Here is a 21,028-nt window from a genome sequence, read left to right as displayed (position 1 = left end):
TTTGTGTTGGGAAGAGAGATGTCTTCAGATCCAATCGTGGCAAGGATGTTGTTGTTGACAGTGTTGCTAGTATTTACACATTTTACCGTTTGAAGACATATCTTTTCCGTTTTTCTGAACTTAAAACTTACTGCAGTTCAAAATTCTATATGTTAAATTGACAGTGAAATATCCTAAAAGTTTGTTGAGATTTTTGTGTCGTAGTCGACTCTTTCCGATTTAGAAGAGCCTGCTATTCTAACAAAAATCCTGAAAAGGATGTGATAGTTTGAAAATAATAAGGATAAAATAAAATCCAACGGCCACTTACCCCTTTAACATCAACAGTTCCGTTTATATGTTGATATTTATCCTTGTAGACAACATTATCCGTGAGTGTTTTCCAGTCTACTCCATTGATTTTGACTACCGTTAGGTTTTTGCCCGCTAGGGTTTTGCTCCACACATGATCACTTATACTGTCAGCTGGACCTTTGTCAATATTGTTGTTCAAATCCCCATTTCTCACTTCTTCTTCATCCAGGTACACCATTGGAAAGACTAAAAACATAATTTATCCAAGTTTTTTATCCAATTTTTCCACAAATAAATCAATTTAGGCTAGGCCTACTTTGATTTTAAGAAATCAAAAGGAGGGCAAAATATATTAAAGTAGGAGTACCAAAACTGGTAAATCAATTTAGGAAATAAAATTTGATAACATTAAGTTAAAACTTTACCCAAGCACTTGGCTGTTTACCTGTGCATTTTTCTTGTCCTTTACACAACTCCTCTGACAGATCAACTCCGTTAACTTTTCCCCCCTCTTCTAACTCCACCTCCCCTCTCACAGTCAGTGGCTTGCTTAGTGTAACATTGCCTCTTATCACCACAGGTCCGTCGGCGAACTTGAGGTCCTCTCTGGTCAAGTTGTTTATTCTATTGATGAAAATATCTTCTGTCTTGAGTGATTCCACAATCACCTGATGCTGTATTGGACTCGGTTTGTCTTTCCTGCATAAGAAAATTAAATACTGTAATGGTTTTTGAGAAAAAATAGAAAATTTGACTGCGTTTTTTAATCATTGACTCTTGAACTTATTTGATAGCTTAACTACTTGACTACTTGAGGGCTTATTTGATAGCTTGACACACTTATCTTTCATTCATATTTGGGTTGAATAACCTCTAGTTGCATCCCCATAAAGTGATATGACAATCCAGGAAAATCCAAAGCTAACGTGTAGTAGATTTAAGCTTGACTGCAAGGCCGCAGCAAAAGTTAGGTAGGTACAGCTTTAAACTGTTTTATGGTTACCTTGAGCTACATATAGTTGTAATTGAAGGTATGGTTATATTCCTTGCTTCAGACAATAAATCACCATTTACGGACCTAAATTGTTAAAGTACTTACTTACTTTAATACTTTACTACTTTAATACTTTATTATGAAGTAAATGAAATAATGTAAATTTATCTAGTGATTATATATAGGTTTACCTGAACGTATTGTGTAGTAGTTGATCCATATGTTCGCCATTGAGATGAGTAATGGTAAGATTGTTGATACTCAACTTCCCCTTGAAGTTCACCTTTCCCTTGAAACCACTAAGACCCCAAGCTTGATTCTCTCTTTCTTCTACAGCTTGGATCACTTCACTTCCCTATTGGGTCACGACATAATAATGAGTTGTTAGATCATAATATTTAACTTACCCGAGAAAATTCAAGTCCAATATCAGTCAGTATTATGTTGTGTGATATTTTACAGTATAGGCCTACTTAAGCCATTCACTTACACTTTCATTTTCTAAGGATTTATATGCACTTTATTACTGAATTTCGTTAATCCAAAACAGGATTCAATACCGATTAGTTTGGTTTGGAAGGACCCTATTTAAAACGGCAAATTAATTTGTATAACAAATTATCAACTAAGCATGAATTTATATTTTACCTCAGTGATTAAGTTTTTCACAGAGTTCTCCAGTGTTCCCAATTGTAGCAGTCCCTCAGTTTCTGTTGTCTCTTGGGACATTTCGGTCTCATTTTGTGGTTTGATCATTGAGTTATACTTTACACTTGGACTCTCCAGTCTGCCCACAGTCCATTTTCCAGTTATCACGTTGACTCCTTTCTTTTTCACAACAAAATGCAAGGTTTCCTCAACCTCCTCAATCTTTGATTTTATTTGTCGCCATTCATGCTGTAGAAAATATTAAACATTCGTTAAGTTTAGAAGAGTCAGACTAATATTTTCACTACTAAAATTTATTAATCCATACCAACTATTGTCCTTTGCCAGCTTTACCACACAGGATAGCTAAACTCCACAACCCAGGTGAATCAGCAAACTTTGGCTTAGTAAACGCTTGGTAAATTAGAATTGGTACAAACGACTGTTCTCATGGGAAAGATTCGAGACCAGCTTGTCTAAATACAATGCTCTCCTATATTTAAGTCAAATACTATATACAGTATGCATTTAAACGGTCCGTTTTAACGAGTTATTGGGGACGTCGGGTTAACCGGAAAAACTGTTATCTGGACTGGCTTAGTTCCCGAGGAGTCCGGATAAGAGGGTGTCTACTGTAGTGTCTCAGACTTAGATGCGGAAGGGACGGATTTAAATCCCGGCAAAACAAAGGGCACAACTACAAAAAAAACGTAAAAACTTTATCCTCACGTTGAACCCCTTGTAAAATGCCACTGGCGTAGAAAAAAATTAGAACACTGTGAACCAACTCTTCAGGCGGTAGCAGTGACGGGACGCCGACGGCAACGTTAGTTGAGTAGTGTACTTTGTGTAGGTTAACTGTTGCTTGTTGGGCAGGTATAATGCAGTAGTGTTGGGTGCAAGTTCTTAAACACTTATAAAATAAGTTCGCTGGTTCAAAATATTGATCTGATTTTGGACAATTTCTGTTACAAATTCTTTACATGTTCTAGTGAAATCCAAACAGTCAGGTTATTGGGTGCTGAATTTTTGGGACTTTATGTAGATTAGATGGTAATACCTGAATTTTATTCATCTTGTTGACCGTTGCTCTCAATTTATCCATGATGGGATTGTTGCTGATCAGCGATGTCCCTACAGCCACAAGATTAGAGAAGTTTTCAACGCGAGGTATCAGAAGACAGTTCTGCCGCTGAAATGGAACTGAAACAGCTCCAGACCAATCTCCTTCCAGACACCCGTCACCTGTGGTTTACAATGAAACAAATATTCAAACTGAACAAACATATTAAAGGAAGAAATAATGTATACACAATCAATTCACCCAAGAAAAGAGTTCCAGAATTTGACAACACAAACACAATTCACTACAACATTTTATATTTTGCCCCTACATGGAGGCTTCTTCAGAAAGACATTTCCTACTACTTAGATTTTGGTGACGGGAAAAGACGTTCATGATTTTTCCGAGACTGTGGAAGATGTTCGTTCTCAATTTTACGTTAACTTACTTGCGATGAAATTGGAAGATGAATCACGATTTTGCCATGACCGTAAAAGATGTACAAGATTTCACTGTGGCCGCACTAGATTTTTCTGTGCTCGCAGAAGATGTTCTCGAATTTGCTTGAGTGCGGTTTCTAATCATGTTTTCCTATAGTTACCGGTTTTTCTCTGTCTGTGGCCACCCAGCACGATTTCCTAAACTAAATCCTTCTGGGACAAAATATCCAATGAATAATGCTGTGAATTTTGTGTGTTGTCAACCACCTGAAATTCTTTTCTAGGATAAATTAGGGATAATGTATTCCTACGCCAAGCACTCTTTCTCCTAAAAACTAACCTCAAATTTATTTGGCTAAGTACAGTTTTGTTCAAGAGGTTGGCAGCCTCTTTAAACCTTGTTTTTACCTACACACATGGGCCTCATAGGCCTGAGTATGGAACAAATAAATCAAGGACTTCATATAACACAACATGGATCTTATAAAGGAGTTGAGCTACTTCAGTAAAATAATTTAAATTTACAATAACCTACTATTTTGTTAATAATTGTGTTTGTGTGTTTAGTGCTGCTGGCAATTTTATGATATCTTTATCCAAGCAGCATTTCTCATGTTTGAAGCCTTGCACTGTAACCACACTGCTGCCTAGAAAATTAATATACTAGAATTGAAATTTCAAAATAATATCTTTTTTACATGAAAAATATTAACTGGAAAGAATTGAAAAGTTGAACCTAAACTATGCTCAAAACAAAGACGTATGAAGCACGATTAAAAAAATAATGTCAATATGATAATTACAGTTAGGTATCGAGACAGTGTTGAATCCCCTGTTAGCGCCTGCCCAGACGTAAGCTGTGGTTATGTTGGCAGACTTGCTCAAGAGTAAAACATCACTGCGGTACGAAGACACCGGCAAAACCAGCCATTCACTCACAAAACCTAGGCATGATTATTGATATTGATTATACCTCTTATCAGAACTGATTAAATGGAAATAGCAAAGATGGCACAAAGACAAAACATAATACAAATTAACAGTTTCATGGACTATACAAGGCTAATTATTTATTTATACACATTCCTTAAATTAATACAATATTGGTAGGAACAATACATTGCAGGTTTTCAAAGTAAAAAAATGACTGTAAACAATAAATATATCTAATCTGATAAAGGACGTAGATTTTTTAAGAGAAATTGAAAAAGACACCCCACATTGACTTATGGAAAAATCATATTGATCCATAAAACGAGTCTAAAACGTTATTTAAGGTCCTGCTAACAGTTTCCACCTTGAGTAATTCTTGAGTAAAAATAGTTTCATGACGTTTTACCTTTGAAAATATCCACACTGATTCCCTAAGTAGCAAATAGCATTAACTTATAATATTTTGAATTTACAGCTACCACAGAATGTAAACAATATAAATAATGTAAACCTCTATTTGAAAGCATGAAGTTGAAAAGATACCATCAGGGAGGCTTGGTTTTTTAAGACCATTGTAATGAGCTACAGTAAGATTTTTCATATTCTCAAATCCATCCTCGATGTGTAATAATTACAGTAAACTCCCTCTTATCCGGTGTACCCAAAACTCGTTAAAACGGACCGTTTGTTTAAATGCATACTGTATACAGTATTTGACTTAAATTTAGGAGAGCATTGTATTTAGACACGTGATCACTGGTCTCAAATTTTTCCCACGAAAACAGTTTCAGTATCGCCCACTTCCTGCCGATCTAGTCCAGTTAAACCGACTGTGCTAATGAAAATTGTCTGGTTAAAGAAATGTAATTTCCGCCGAGAGTAATCCGGTTAAACCGATGTCCAGTTAAAAGGTGTCCGGATAAGAGGGAGTCTACTGGGAGAAGAAAAGTTAAAAGAGTTTTTTGGAGTCTAAAACCAGTTTGTTCAGCGGGTAGCTGGTATTGAAAACAAGAAGGATTTAATTTTAGGTTAACCTGCAACTGCTTAAAAAATAAAATTTAACTCCATAATTCATTTTGTTTGGTTCTAAATAATCTGATCACTTCTCTAAGCAATGGAAATCTCACCAGGCATCAATTCCGAGATGAACTCTCCCCTTTCGGTTATCCTGATCACATGGGGTGTCTCTCCATTGATTGCTAAGTATGTCTGTAGTGCAACATTGAAACATACCACCTGCAGAAGAGGGTAGTATTACAAAGTTAATAGGCATCATAATGGAAAACATAAATATCCAGTAAACATTTTAGACATTTAGATACTGTGGGCCAGTGACTTGATTATTAGCCAAAATAGTTGCAAGAAAATTAGTATATAAGTATTCAGTATTTTATAACAAGAAACCAACAGCTGCAGGTATTAAGTTTTTTTACCATCTACCAAAAGAAATATTTGATATAAAAAAACATTAGGTCTTTAAAAAAAAAAACTTAAATTGTTACTAATTGATAAGAGCATTTTACTCATTTGAAGAGTTTTACAACATGTAATTACATTAATTAAATTTTCCTGTTTTATTTAGTTAACCAAGTATTTTTAATTAGTAATAAGCTGTTTTGACGCCATTCTGTATTTATGCATATATTTCATGTAGGTATATAATGTATAAATCTTGAATAAAGCTTTTCTGATTCTGATTCTGATTATATATCACTGTAGTGTTTAAGTAATCTTAGAGTCACAGCTCATATTCTAGAGGTGTAGCTCATATTCTCCATTAACATATAGGGCTGTTCTTATCTCAAAAATCTTTTTGGGCTCCACTCCAGTGACTCTGGAGTTTCCCATGTTTACCTTATGGGTATTCATGTTTAAAAAGCTGTTTCAACTTAACAAATATGTTGGGTTCGATGATGTGCAATAGCATTAAAAAGTTACATGGGTTTACTAAATATAACAGCACTATATTTTTTTGGTTTTACATTGACATGCCTTAGTAAACAAGCATTTTCTCTTACACGTCATATTTCAAATTTTATATTTTTTTGTAAAAGAGGTGCAAGGAATACCTACTCAGGCTTGTCTGTGCTGCACATTCCCGATCACAGGTAGACTGTGTATAATAAATCATTTGTCGTAACCGCATGCCACCAATGGAACTCCATACCTTATCCTATTAAATCCATAGTAAACCGAGGCCGACTGATGGTGGCGCTGAAGGAATATTATGTTAACCGGATGTCCGTGGCTTGGCGGGATAGCATGCATTAGGTCTTTGGGTACAGCATATGATGTACAGTATGTGCGTTTGACTATGTATGTTAGGGAAAAGAAATTCATATTATGATATTTATTTTATGCTAAGTTATTTGTTTATTATACACTTTGTTGTATTTACTTTTGTTAATTTTATGTTATTGTTAGTTTTAAGAAAGGACCATGATGTCCGCCTCAATAAAGAAGAGTGTTCATTTCATCATATCACTGTAGCAAAGCACAGTTATAGCGGCTAGTTACACTGTAATGTTTAGTGTTTGGTAATTTATGATAATGTATCCATTTCCCTCAGGGTGAATTTGAAGTAGAGGTATGCGACAGCCAAACTGAGCCTAGCCTACAAACTCAAGGATCTAGCACTAGGTGAAAAAATTGTTGAGCTTGAGCGGTTAGCTTATGATTGCAATCATTATGGTAACCCAATGAAACCCAATGAACCCAATGAACCCAATGAACCCAATGAAACCCAATGAATGGTGTTGGTAAATAAATAGTAAGCTGCACTACTCCTGCTCTCAGGCCACCTTCACCGAAAGTGTGACAAAAGCGTAGAGACTAGAGATCCATGCAGGTTCTAAGACTTGACAAACTATATGGTATGCAGGGTGCCAAAACTACAAGCACAGTCAATTACAAGAGCCCATTGCATTAAGGAAGATCTTTATCTTCCCAGGGTAGAAAGGCCACATAGGCAACAAATGGGTTATTCTACAACCGCTACGGAATGTGAATTTTTCCATCACGAAACCTTTGCAGACACGCTCTACGATCACAAAAGTATAAGTTCAGCTGGAATTAGCGATAGAAAATCAAGTATCCAAATTTTTTAATGTAGGGATGTGGTGGGGTCTCCATTGATTTGTATAGGCCTAGTTGGGGTTCTACTGTACTTAATCGTCTGCAGGGAGGGTCAAATAACACAGAAGGTCGGATAAGTAAAGTTAGAATAATCGAGACTCATCAGTTACTTAATCAAATTTTATGTAAGCCAAAAACTAAACTCTGCACTAACCTGTGATACTCTCAGAAGAGACAGCTCAGTGTGTAGCTGGTAGTGTCCGGACACCAGACGATACACAGCAACATGATGACTTAGTGGCAGAACTAGGAAGTGTTGACGACCCACCCTACATACAGTGACCGATCTACAGTCTCCTGACACTGAGAAACTCTGCACTAACCTGTTGTAGACAGATTTCAAAATAATAGGCAACAGTGAAATAAAACAATGTTACCTAATAATACGGTACAATATGACTAACCCTTTGAACCCCATCAAGTAACACTAGGTGTAAAATGCAGTTGTTGGCTTGTAATATCCTGCGGAGCGAGCATACAATACTATTCCAAAGTCATAACCATTACCAATTGAGATGGGAACGCCCCTAGGTGTGTATTTTAACCCAAATATGAGTGAAGGTTGATTGTAGAATGATGTGTGATGATCTATGTAGCTTTGTTACAAAATGTTACATACATCTGGTTCACATAAATGGGATGTCTACTAACAGTATCCAAAGTCAAAGATATACAGTATTTGGTTCACTTAAATGCAAATGATTATTCATTTTGTTGTAAATTAGGCTCAACAGAATTGATCCGATTGTTTTCCCTTTTGGTCTGTTTTTAATGTGCTAGTTAAGATGATTTGTTGGTAAAAATACAGTAATTTTGTTTAAATTTTTAATGACGACCAATTTACCCGTAAGGCATGTTAAATTTATGAAAGTTTAAATTCACGTAGGAAAAAAGCCCTGTAGTCCGATTTGTACCATTTAAGATTCATACCTTTCCTTCCCATAGTTGATTATTATGCTTGAGCTCAATGTCGAGAGGACATTCAGGAGGAGTATTTGTAAAACAAAAGCAAGAGTGTAGTAAAAGAGCTTTGCTCGCTCCGCTCAATTACCCAACCTTCACGACTTTTGATGGCAGTAGACAAAAAATAGACATCACATCAGTTACGTAGCCAGTTTCAGAATGAAGATTAGGGTAAAGTGGTTGAATTGAGCCATGGACAGCGTGCAATCACTGATGTCCATAACTGATTTCTGTTGCGTAAGCACACTTTTTAACGAGGAAAAAATATGTGCAAATTTAAGTAAAAGAGAAAGCCAAATTTTTACAGCCAGCACTCTGTGAAAAGTTTACTCAATTATGTTCTATTTTGGTAAGAAGAGTTTACAGTTAGATCATATAAATGGACTGGCTACTTCATAATCAGAAAGTATATGGTACAACTTAACAATAACAGCTAAAAGTATCTGACATTAACTGCAACTTGAGTCAACTTGAGCAAGTTTTTTGCCACTACTTTTGCTTGATATTTTTGCTGTCCAGTGGTGATAGTACACTAGAAGTATGATGAATGGCCAAGCAGGTTAACGTGTTGTTTTACTTGCCAAAAGACAGCATCGTAGATTCAGGGTTAGGCCGCGTACGTCTGGCAAAGCTTGATGGATGCAAGTAGACAAGATAGGTACGTATTCTTTACCAGATACACTTAGTTAGTTTTAAGTTAGTCAAACAAGTACAGAATTCATATACAACATGAATATACAATGGAAAATTACGTATATAGGCAAAATAGTTAATATTCTTAGACATTTCTCATCATATTTCACTTACCTAAAGTCTAATTTGCCACTACCCGTTACAAACAGGATCTCAAACACATCAATGGAGGCAGGAGAACCTTTATCAATCACTATCAGCTGATTTTTTCCATGCATGCTAACAGCTGATATACAGCTTACTGTTTTATAGCGGGACCATTGTGTTACATATTCCTGTAAAAGAATTTAAATGTTAATGCAAAGAAGTAATTTTAACTCTTTGAAACCGAACAGACTGAAAAATGTTATAACTAAAAGTCTTGTTATGGTTTTAGCCTACTTTTATGGGCCAGGCGTTTTTTAATAGTGTAAAATGTGACATTGCTTTTCTAATTTAAATTAGGGTATGTACAGTGTCACATCAAAATTGCATCATGTACACAGGTAAACTAAAGTTGACATGGTAATAAATAGCGCACAGCAGTAATTTTCACTAAAAAGTCACTTTGGAGTTACTTAGACTATTCCTTTGTATCTGTAATTTTTATGCGCTCCTTTAATGATAGCTGAGCACAGGAGTCCAAATCCTATGATTTTTTATTAAGCATTCTGACATTGTCCTTGCTCACACCCTGATACAAATTTGGTATTTTTGGGAAACTAAAACGTGAAAACTGCTAAAATAGGCTGATTTTCTTAAATTAAAAAAGATCCTATCACTGCAACACTTGATATAAATGTTACCAATTTTGCATCCATGATCCGGTAGAATAAAATACCAGCCGTAGATGTGTCTAATGCCACTACAACTACCACTTCCGGCTGGGAAGATTCTGGGTTCCATCTTGTGAATAGTGATGTACTTGTCACATTGGCTGTAAAACCTACAAAAAATCACAAAAAGGTTAATAATGTCAATTCTTAATTTAAAGTTCAACATTATTGAGTTGTTGTTTTTTTTTTTGTTATTTTTGCATTGTGATGGAAAATGTCCGCAATAAACCTTTGAACAACAAATGTCGATTGTTGTCAGATAGACGAACTGCAGTATATTTTACAAAAGATCTATTGGAGGATTTTTTACGTTCAGAGAACAAATGCTGTGAAAGCTTATAGATTACGGACTGCGTTAGAGTCGGCTGACATAATTCCAACGCTTCTAGTAGACATCTAAATATATTATTAACATGGACTGATTTAAGTGTCCAAAGCTTTTATTTTAACGTCCGTCCACTCCACCCTCTACTCAAGCTGTTTCACTTTACAATTTAGATTTTATTTTAATTTCCTCCATTTACATCCTAGGACTATAGGCTCTAGCGTGGACCTGTTTGACACATTACTTCATGTTAGAACTAGAGAGTTACGGCACTATCACGTGTTAAAGCAATTAGTGATTGGCAGGATTTGAACTTGGAACCTTGGAGACCGAAGCCCTGCAATATACAACTAGACCAGCTCACTCATCTAACAGGACAGGACAGTAGGGTGGCATCAATTTAATGCCAGCAACAGCTGCTTTGGCGTCTTTCCTCAGTCACAAAACCCACAATTCCTCCTAACCCCTGGATACCTACCACCCATACCAGGAGGAAATACAACTCGTGTTTTACAAATACAACTATTTAACCTTTTGCTAAGTAGATAGACCTTCTTACTTAAGGAATGCTGTTGAAATTGAAGTGATCTGTTGGCAGACAGTTGAGTTGGCGCTGTTACCAACGTGATCGAGGAATGTTTCCGGCCCAGGAGATGAACCTGGCCACGGTTTGTCTTAGCCTGCCAACCAATAACAGCTTCTCCAGCAGCAAGCAATGGGTCTTGTCTCATCCACTCAACTGACAGCTCTGGAAAAATTACAATAATAACCAAATTCAACCATACTCTTCTGGATACATCACATTTAGAAATAGTACTCCTGACAAAAAGTATTATTTGTATCTGAGTTTTTTTAATATAGTAGTGCATTAGGTGTAGACAGGTTATAAATCTTAAATCTGTGATACAATAAAGTTGTTGAGCTCAAATTAAATTAATTTGTTCAGTGTGATTGCGAGATTGCTGGCTGCGGCCGGTGGCGGGAACAGCTAATGTGCTGCGTGGTTGAGTCCGCAAAAACGTTTAAATTTAGTTTCATCCAAATGAGAGGCATATTATAGCATATGGGGTATATGGGGTTTGAAGATCCCAACAGTTAGCAGCACTAAACAAAACTGCTAGCAGGCCCTCAGTATTGCCAAATGGAGGAAAAAAGCAGGGGCAAAAACCCCGTATACACCATGAAAAAATATCGCAAAAAAGCTGTCAAGCACAATTTTGAGGTGAGGTTCCTTCCACAATGCTTCACTACAATAGTTATTATCATTATTCTATTCCGTTCCACTAAATCCTAGCCAAAACCCCAAACTACACTAAATTTGGAACAGTCCCCTCCATTGATAAAATAGCCGAATCTGAAAACTAATCTTAGATTGAAGTATAAAACTGGCACAATAAGTGGCAATCGGACACAATGTTCCTCGTGTGAGGCTGTGTTCACACTGAAGCAAGGTTGTTGGCTATAGGTCGTCCAGTGGTCAAAAACTCAACCAAAAATATGTAATGTGCAGACTTCTATATGTTTACCCCACGCTGTAAATAAAACATGTGATTGGAATTTCTTCCATTTGTTTTGATTGGTATCTGTTTATATTTTGTTGTTATGTTGTCACCAGCATGGTAACCCATAAGGCCCATGTTAATTTTTTTTTTAGATGAAATTTACTTTTTTGTTCTTATTTTTAAGCCTATTTTAATTTATAAAGGGATTCTGCATATATAAGGGAAAATATCTTTCTAACAGTATGCTTAGATTTTCCCTGTGATGGACACGAGCTGAGAAAAAAAGGTTTTTTAGAAACATGCTTACCTATTATTAATATATGCCTATTAATATATAGATATATTCCAGACTGCCAAAGATATAATGCTAAATATTCAGAAGGAAAGAATTCTTGTAAAAACTATTGTATAAAGATGTAATGTATAAAAATAACTTTGTTTTGTGATAATTACAGTATTTTAAAGAAGACAAATATTTACAATAGTTTTAATAGGTATACATTTACGATTTTAAAACTGTTAGCATTTAAACGTTGTCTCTGATACTGTATAGCCTAATTTTTGTAATGTAGGCTATCAAACCTTGACTTTGTCTATTGCATGATTGTAATGCTGAAGGACAATAAAAACATTCTGATTCTGTAATTTAGTATTACAGTACTTTAAAAATAATGAGGTGTAAACATATTTTCTTATAACCTAAAAAACTTGCCATAGAAGAGAAGTTAGTGAAATATTATCTTAACTTGATTATAAATCAACTAAAAAGTTAGCAATTTATGGAAATTTAGCTACTGATATATACTTACTTTCCCTATTTCCAACTCCAGAGTTAAAGACATACGAGTGGTAAAAAGGGTCTTTGTTCACCAACAAGTCCTGGGTAATCTTATCGAGCTCTCTCCTTAATTCAATCTAAAAAAATAATATTAAATTGAGGCTGATGTGAATAGTTCTTTTAAATTGGAACATTTGCTGGCATTAATATTTACTGCCTTTTATTGGTAACCTAAAAAATTTCACCTAAATGACGTCAAAAGACAATTTAATCACAGCAATATCAGAAACTAGGGTTGTTTAGTAAAACACCAAGTTATGTTTGGTCACAGAAAACATATTACTATAACCACAGAAAACATACTACTATAACCCAGAATGCCAACCGCATGGTAAAAAGCATTAAATGTTTTGAGAGAGCTTTGCCTGTCAATCGTAGGCAGCGCCACCAGCGTTGCCATGCACTCAGCATAGCAACGCTGGTGGCGCTGCCTACGATTTTTTGTCAGTCCCAGGCCCAGGTCTTACCGTGCTACATAAGGTAAGTTAATAGCTACTTCCCTATAGGGAAATTTGTTAAAAAATTAAAAAAGTATATTTATGGAAGCCATAACTCATAAAATAATTGAGAAAATATGAGTATGCACAACAAGTTAGCACTTTTCTTGCTCTTTAAAATGATAGGGTAAGCGGGGGGAATTGGGTGGGCGGGGTAATTGGGTGGTAAAATCGTTAACAATTTTTATATTTTTTAATTATTGATATTTTAACATTTAAATGACATGTATGGACAGCCAATCTCTTCAAGAATAAGCCATAACCTTTTCAGATTTGTACCTTTAAACATTTAAAGGAGGGAAATAGTTTTAGGGACCCTTGTCATTTCGCGATTCTAAAAGTGGTATGCAAACTTTTTCAATCTTTCATATAAAATGCATTAAAATTTTCATACATGTGAAATTACATTATTTTTCACCATAAAATGAATAAAAATATACCAAAGAACATGCCCAATACTTATTTTCATAATAAAACTACTTCTAATTTATTTATTTTTTTTCAAAAATGTTACCACCCAATTACCCCCTTACGGGAAATTGGGTGGTAAATTTTAAAACTGAGCTAATACTGTTTCCTTGGCTTAATTTAATTAAAAAAGGCAATAATAATAATATTTTGTGAATATAATTCACACTAGAGTTTTTGTTTTGGTATTTCACCACTACCACCCAATTACCCCTATACCAATACCATTAACCCTATACCACTTAATACCCGTGAGTTCACTTCACATTGGACTGAACCCAGAAGACCTAAAAAAGTCACAAAATTGTATTATAGTTACTTAAATAGGCATAAAGACTGCAGTAGCGACTGAGCTGATGTAGTAAACTAGTGCATTAGGCCTACAGTACATTAGTTTATACAGCCTCCCTTGTTTTATATCGTGCGAAGGACTGGAAAATCGTGCCTCATTTTGTAAAGTTTCGAGACCATATTACATAATTTAAACCTTATTAGAGAAACATTTGTCCCTATTTTCCTGTTAATATTATTAATGTACTCTTTATATTATGAATTTAAAAACTGTAGGCCATAATATTTAATTGTGGTTAAAGATTTTTATTTATGTGCGTAGTTTAGGAAAAATATGTTTGTCACCACAAAATTTATGGTAAATTTTGTTTGTTTTTTACTAAGCCTAGTTAAAAATGTTGCTTTTAGTTTCCTTTATAACACCCAATTTCCCAACTTTAATTAGCATTTAGTGTTTATGGATTGTTGACCTACCACCCAATTACCCCCATGGGGGTAATTGGGTGGTAAAACACATTTAAATTTTTTTAATTTTTTGGGGGAATTGCGGGAAAAAAATAAAACATGAAAAAGATAGCTTTTTGTATTATAAAATTAATTAAGTAGGCATTTAACAACAAAAATAGGAAAAGTGGCCTAACCAGATACATTTGTAAAACATACCTCCCAATTCCCCCCGCTTACCCTATATCAAACAATAAAATTGTTTCAGTAGTTAAAATTTTATAAGAGATTTTACAAACCTATATTTTCCTGAAAAAAGCTCAAAAAACTCCAAAAAGTAAAGTAGGTAAAATATAGACCAACTATGAAATGTTAAAAATAATAAAATAATATTCCACATGAAAACTTACCTTATCTCTTTCTTTGAAAGATTTCAGCCCAGTAACCATTTGATCCATGGTTAAGGAAATTAACAATAAGATGTGAAAACGAATAAAATACTCCATGTCTTCTCCTTGAGGTTATAAGTTAATCTGGAAACAGTTACACAGGCTTATAGTAAATTATGTTTATTGCAATTAACAGATATTTAATAGGTAGCATGAATTTAAACATAAATCTACATAAGCTAGATAATATAGACCTCCATAAGTTACATGTGTGTGATGTAGTCTGTTCAAGTTTGTTCAATTTATTTCCATCACTCAGAACTTGTATTCAAATCAAATATGCTTTATTCAAAAAGTAAAGTACAGTTTTGTAGGTACATTGAATGGCGTTAACCTATATTAAATTAATAATTTATAATTAAATGTATTTAAGTTTGTCTTCTGGGATCAAATGAACGAATTTCGGATCCAACCCAAAGATGCAAGTTAATTTAGGTTATAAAAACCTCATATCACATAAGTAATTTGGACGAAATAATAATAAAATAGTTTGATAACTGTTTACGCATAATAAGAATAACCCATTTACCACTCTATGAACGTGGAAATATATTAATAAAATTAGAGCAAGGGATAGGTCAAATAAAATTTTACTAACTTACATTGCAAAGATTTTTACATTAGGTTAGAAACCAACAAGCAGGAAATAGGTACTTAGTTGGTCAAATCATAAATAATACTACGGTACCGTATTTTACAAAATTGTATTCATAACAAAATTTTTAACCCACGTGGAAAACACAGTTCACTATAAAAAGTTCAGTTATAAAATCATTACCGGTACGAGTCTTCACTGTCTTGTAAGTTAATGATAAAATTCCTTTGAGTTTTAAGTTTTATCTTTAACATTAAAATATTTGTCTCCCACATCAATGGTTCATTGAAAAGGTGCCTTAGAAAATATCCTCACAAAAACCAACATTCTCATCCCACCTCTCAACACTCGACGATGGACTATCAATCCTAGCCTACTTTAATTATTAGGATAAATTACTTTCCTGTTAGGGCCTATAAAGAGAACATTCATTAGAACTTTATCAATGATTTTTTTACATATCAATAAATATTTTTTTTACAATCCATATTACTTCTGTTTTAATATATTCAAACACATTTAAATTACAAATTGACAACTGATCTTGTTTAGGCAAAAATAATTTATGGAATAAGAAATGAAACTGTTCTAAACTAACCTAAAATAACTTGCCAAACTTGCTTTAACATTTCAAAATTCTGTTTGATAACAGAAAAGGCATGTGGGGGATAAATTTTACAGCATTAGTTTGGTTAGCTAGGTTAGTTTAGAACACGTTTCATTTCAATATAATATTTTTTTAATTGTTTGTTGATACTGAACAATATTTATTTATCATAGGTGTCAGCTGATATGGTATGTTTCAACCACGATTACTAGAAAAATACCGGCATGGATCATAAACATAAACAAATAAGTTTTTGGCCCGAAAATAAACATTATTTAACATTGCTTAAATGGAACTGCCAAAACATAATGTTCAATGCTATTAGTATAGGATTCGGACCAACAATGTCATTTGTTTATGTTTATGATCCACACCAGTATTTTTCTAGTATTCGTGGTTTCAACTCGTTAGTGGTAGGCCTATATCGGATCAAAAAATAAAATATCAATAAAGGCTATCAAAAAAATTATCAAAAATAAGGAATGTTCCCTTTAACAGGAAAGTGCCCTCATTAGATTCCATGTCTATCCACTGAGAGACTTCTCTATAGCCCAGCGCCCAGCACATAATTTAGTGGCAATACTAATGAATACAACTTTAGCCAATTAACAATTAAACAAATAATAACCCATTAATTTACAAACCAAAAGGAGATGCACACTGTCTTATTGACCGGTAATTCTAAAACACAAGGAGACGCACAGAGTGGAATCAACCAGTGTGGACATGACAAAAAGCTGTCGCAAGACTGAAACGAGGTGGAGAATGGCAAAAAGTTTGTCACAGTGTCCCTGTAATGTGGTGTGTTATGCACAAAAAATAAGTAGGCCTAAATGCTGACAATACCGACATAAAAAAACATTTTTTTTTGCAAAAAGTATAAACCCGGTCAGTTATGCGACCTTTTGCAGATGAAGGGTAATAAGTTATAATATTTTCCCTCTTAGGCCATTTATAAATATTGATAGGCCTATATTGATCTGGGATACCAGGATTGAGTTCCCTCTTTACAAACTTAACGCTAAGCTATCCGTAGGTCAGTCAGCATAGGCCTTGATAATTTCTAATGGGCTATCTTATTAGGCTAGGCCTAGGTACAGTAAAATTATGCTAACTTAATTGGCTACGGTATAGAAAATCAAAAATGTAGGCCTAACAACACATCTAGAAAACCCCATCTTTTCTATTTAGGCCTAGGCTTATTCTCGATTTTTATCTTTTTTTTATAAATACTTCAGCTAAGTTAACGTAACTTAGTTGTAGTCATTCCAAGACAATGTCTGAGTTCAAGATTTAACGTAGAGTCAAAATAGCCTAGAAAGGGTAAAACTCAAAAACATCATTTGTAGGCTATGGATTCGTAACAAACTTTATAAAAGCAGAAAATTGTTCAAGAAAACACATGATAATTACAACATATTATTGAAAACATGAATTTCCTACTCTTAAGGCCTATACTTACTATAGCTCAGTGCATCACTATATGCGGCACTCATCCTACTCATCTCCATTCCATTCATAGCCTACTTTATATGGTCGCCATTTCAATGAACAGTACATACTTATTAACAGATAATGGATTTCAACAACAAAGCAACTCTCCGGGCCTACCTTTATCTCTAGGTTAACTTAAATAATTTTGGCCAAACTTCTACAGCAATAGGCCCTACCTGTAATACTATAAAGACAACTTCAGATTGACATCAGTTATATCACTTCGCAGCTTGCCTTTGAAGAAGAACTTGAAATTACGACTTTATACACTAAAATACTCCTATGACCGGAGTATCAATATCAAAAATCAATCATGAACATGAATTTTATCAGGTTGCTGAAACTTGAAACAAGTTGAAACTTGAAACTGAAAGAAATATTATTCTAAATTTGAAAGAAGGCAGAAGGGAAAGAAGATGAACTAAATTAAGAAGAAGTAAGACAACACCAAAACAGTGTGACCACACCTTTTGCTAGAAAAGAAATACAGCTGGACTGGAGCATAGATGTTAGCATAGATAAAACCATAGATAATAGGAGTACTGACACAGACACCCCACGCATTGTCAATATGTGTTAACAATTTTTCGCCCAAAAACAGACTAGATCCTAGGCGGCGCTAGTCTCGAAACCGACTAAGTGCGGTTGCCATGTCGTAAAACTCAGTCGGTCGACCGGCCAACTCAACTCAGCCGGCTGGGAGAGATTCCCTCGCCTCGCACCCGCAACGTACATATACAGTGCACGAGCACTTCACTCTGCGTCCTAGAGCTTAAATGAAATGAGTTTTATCCTCATAGCTAAATAGCTATATATGTGTTATAAAACACGCGCGGTTGAAAAACTTAAAACTATATCTTATATTCTATAAACACTGTCTTGAGTAGGTTAATTTTATTTTAATAAGACACTGTCACTGATACCTAATATGTATTTTGATTTTTCCCTGTAACACTTATGGTTCATCCCTTCACTGGCTATATCCACTCTTACATACTAAGATTTTATATTTACAAATCGTTTAACGGTATGAATTCCATAATTAATTATTTCACTTTATTTGTTTGATTGAGTAGTTTTTTATCAAATTCACAAATTCAGCACTAAATTGTGGACATATTTTTGTAATTTGTGCTCATTATGGTGGGGCTAGCTTCACGCGGGTAGTCAAATGCCTTAGTAAAGTCAAGATAAACTATTGTTGGTTTACGCTCATCAACAACTATCTCGCTGTGTCTTTCAACTGCTAGTTCAGTATTTTTACCTTTCATGAACCCAAACTACTCCTTTTATGTCTACTCATGTATATACTCCTTTTATCTATGATAAAACTAAGGAGTATATAGGTACGTTTTAGGCAGTGGCTATTCGCACGCCAGACGTGCGCCACTGGCCGCTACCATGCACGTCTGCTCCAAATGACGTCACATTACGTTCCTAATCTAGTAACTGTTATAGCTGAAGAGAAGTAGAGAAGTTGTAGAAAGTTCGAGTGAAATTGTACAAAAAGCTGTTGGGTGTGTTGCTTTTGCTAATAAACCACTGGTCTCCGATTTAAACTCCTCGGCGTTACATCGGAAAAACCCTATTTGAACAAGGTAGCTAGTTTTCCAAAAAAAATAACTAATACTATTCAATCCACCTCAAAAAATAACTTACCTTTCACTGTTTTTCATCAAAATATTGAAAATTTAATAAGTCGCATTGAACCTTTGCAAATTATATTAGATGAAATAAATCCTAGAATCATAATTCTCACCGAACATAATATCAAAGAAGATGAATTAAAATACCTTAAAATTAATAATTATGTTGTAAGTGCTTGTTATAATAGAAAATCTACGGTAAAGGGGGGTGTAATGATTCTCTCCGAGGAGGGTATCTCTGGTAGGCCGGTGGTCTTGCCAACATCTGATACATGTTTGGGTGAAGATAAAATTTTTGAATTCTGTGCTGTTAGTTATAAGTTAAATGGTTGTAAAATTATTGTAGTTGGTCTGTATCGCTCACCCTCATCAGATCCATTTGAATTTTTGAAACGCCTAAATGCATTAATTAACATTTTGATTAAAAGATGTAAATTTATTATAATTGGTGGGGACATAAATATCAATGTTTTGGTGGATTCAAGGGAGCACTTAGAACTTAATAATGTATTAAAGAGTTATGGTATGAAGTATCTTGTAAAATTTCCAACTAGAGTAACTTCTACAACTGCCACTTGTATTGATAATTTTATGTCAAATATTCCCACAAATGTAATAAAAACTGAAGGTTTAATTTCTAGTTTATCTGATCATGATGCACAAATGATTGAAGTAAATTTAGCAAATTCTTTTAGAAATGATAATGAGTATATAACGATGCATAAAAGAAGTTTTACAGAACAAAATATAGCAAAGTTTTCAAACATGTTGTCTGTAGAAAATTGGTTAAATGTATATTGTGCCCCAGTTGAAATTAAGTTTGATGTATTTCTAGATATTTTTTTATATTATTTTAATATATGTTTTCCAAAAGTAAAATGTAGGAAACCCTGTAAAAATAAGAACAAATGGATAAATTATGATTTGTATGAGTTGCAATCAGAGCTAAAAAATTTAACTGAACTAAGCAGGTCATCTCATGATCCTAATTTAGGTAGGAGTGTCAAGGAGAAGAAAAAGGAGTATAAAAAAAAGATTTTTGACAGTAAAGTTAAACATTACGAAAAACAAATTAGAGAATCTTCAAATGTTAGTAAAACTACTTGGAAAATTATTGGAGAAGAAATTAATATTAAAAATAAGCACATTGAAACAAATATAGCACTGAACTCTGGTGGATCAGAAATAAAAGATCCTTGTTTAGTTAGCAATATGTTTAATGATCATTATATTAATCTAGTTGAGACAAATGTAATTCCTAAGTTGAATCAAGTTGCAGCTTCTTCCAACATTTCTTTGCCTAATTATACTGATAAAGTTTTTGTTCCAACTAGTATAGAGCCTCATCAGCTGGAAAAAGTAATCATGTCCTTCAATAATAAGTTTTCAACCGGTTATGATGATATTCCTATAACAATCATAAAACATGCCAGAACCTATCTGTTACTACCGTTGTGTCATTTAATAAATTCATCTTTTATATCAGGTATTTTTCCGGACAAGTTAAAAATTTCTAAAGTAAAACCTCTTTTTAAGGCAGATGACTGTAAAGAAGTTTCAAATTATCGCCCACTGTCATTACTTCCTGTTTTTTCCAAAATTTATGAACGAGTTATGGCTATTCAGTTAACAGAATTTTTAGAGTGTAACAAACTGTTAGACAAAGAACAGCATGGTTTTAGGGCCGGGAAATCAGTAATAACTGCCAGCATTGATTTTATTGAGTCAGCTTTAAATTCTTTGGATAAGGGTAATAAAACAATTGGTATTTTTATGGATCTTAGTAAAGCTTTTGACAGTGTATCACATTCAAGCCTACTTGTAATTCTTCAAAAACTGGGAATAAAAAATAGGGCTTTTTCATGGTTTGACTCTTATTTAAAAAACAGAAAAC

General features: G+C 34.2%; 1 protein-coding gene across 1 annotated transcript in view; it reads right to left on the bottom strand.

The window, feature by feature from the left end:
- LOC128985227 (uncharacterized) overlaps positions 1 to 17,767 on the bottom strand; it is a 33,776-nt gene extending 16,009 nt beyond the window's left edge. Inside the window, exons 1-14 of the mRNA XM_054404616.1 lie at positions 17,665 to 17,767; positions 14,754 to 14,876; positions 12,615 to 12,720; positions 10,863 to 11,051; positions 9,949 to 10,088; positions 9,278 to 9,438; positions 7,662 to 7,830; positions 5,500 to 5,608; positions 4,243 to 4,383; positions 2,997 to 3,181; positions 1,937 to 2,185; positions 1,480 to 1,643; positions 740 to 993; positions 311 to 540 (exon numbers count right to left, since the gene is read on the bottom strand). Of these exons, the coding sequence (XP_054260591.1) occupies positions 311 to 540; positions 740 to 993; positions 1,480 to 1,643; positions 1,937 to 2,185; positions 2,997 to 3,181; positions 4,243 to 4,383; positions 5,500 to 5,608; positions 7,662 to 7,830; positions 9,278 to 9,438; positions 9,949 to 10,088; positions 10,863 to 11,051; positions 12,615 to 12,720; positions 14,754 to 14,849 (2,193 nt within the window). The 5' untranslated portion in view covers positions 14,850 to 14,876; positions 17,665 to 17,767. The remainder of the gene's footprint in view (positions 1 to 310; positions 541 to 739; positions 994 to 1,479; positions 1,644 to 1,936; positions 2,186 to 2,996; positions 3,182 to 4,242; positions 4,384 to 5,499; positions 5,609 to 7,661; positions 7,831 to 9,277; positions 9,439 to 9,948; positions 10,089 to 10,862; positions 11,052 to 12,614; positions 12,721 to 14,753; positions 14,877 to 17,664) is intronic.
- Between the last annotated feature and the right edge of the window lie 3,261 nt (positions 17,768 to 21,028).

This window comes from Macrosteles quadrilineatus, unplaced genomic scaffold (genome assembly GCF_028750875.1).
Source record: "Macrosteles quadrilineatus isolate MER2022 unplaced genomic scaffold, UCM_ALF_1.0 Scaffold_2__2_contigs__length_208266976, whole genome shotgun sequence".
Classification (NCBI taxonomy): domain Eukaryota; kingdom Metazoa; phylum Arthropoda; class Insecta; order Hemiptera; family Cicadellidae; genus Macrosteles; species Macrosteles quadrilineatus.
Note: the sequence above shows the minus strand (reverse complement) of the source record. Positions and strands in the feature narration are given on the sequence as shown.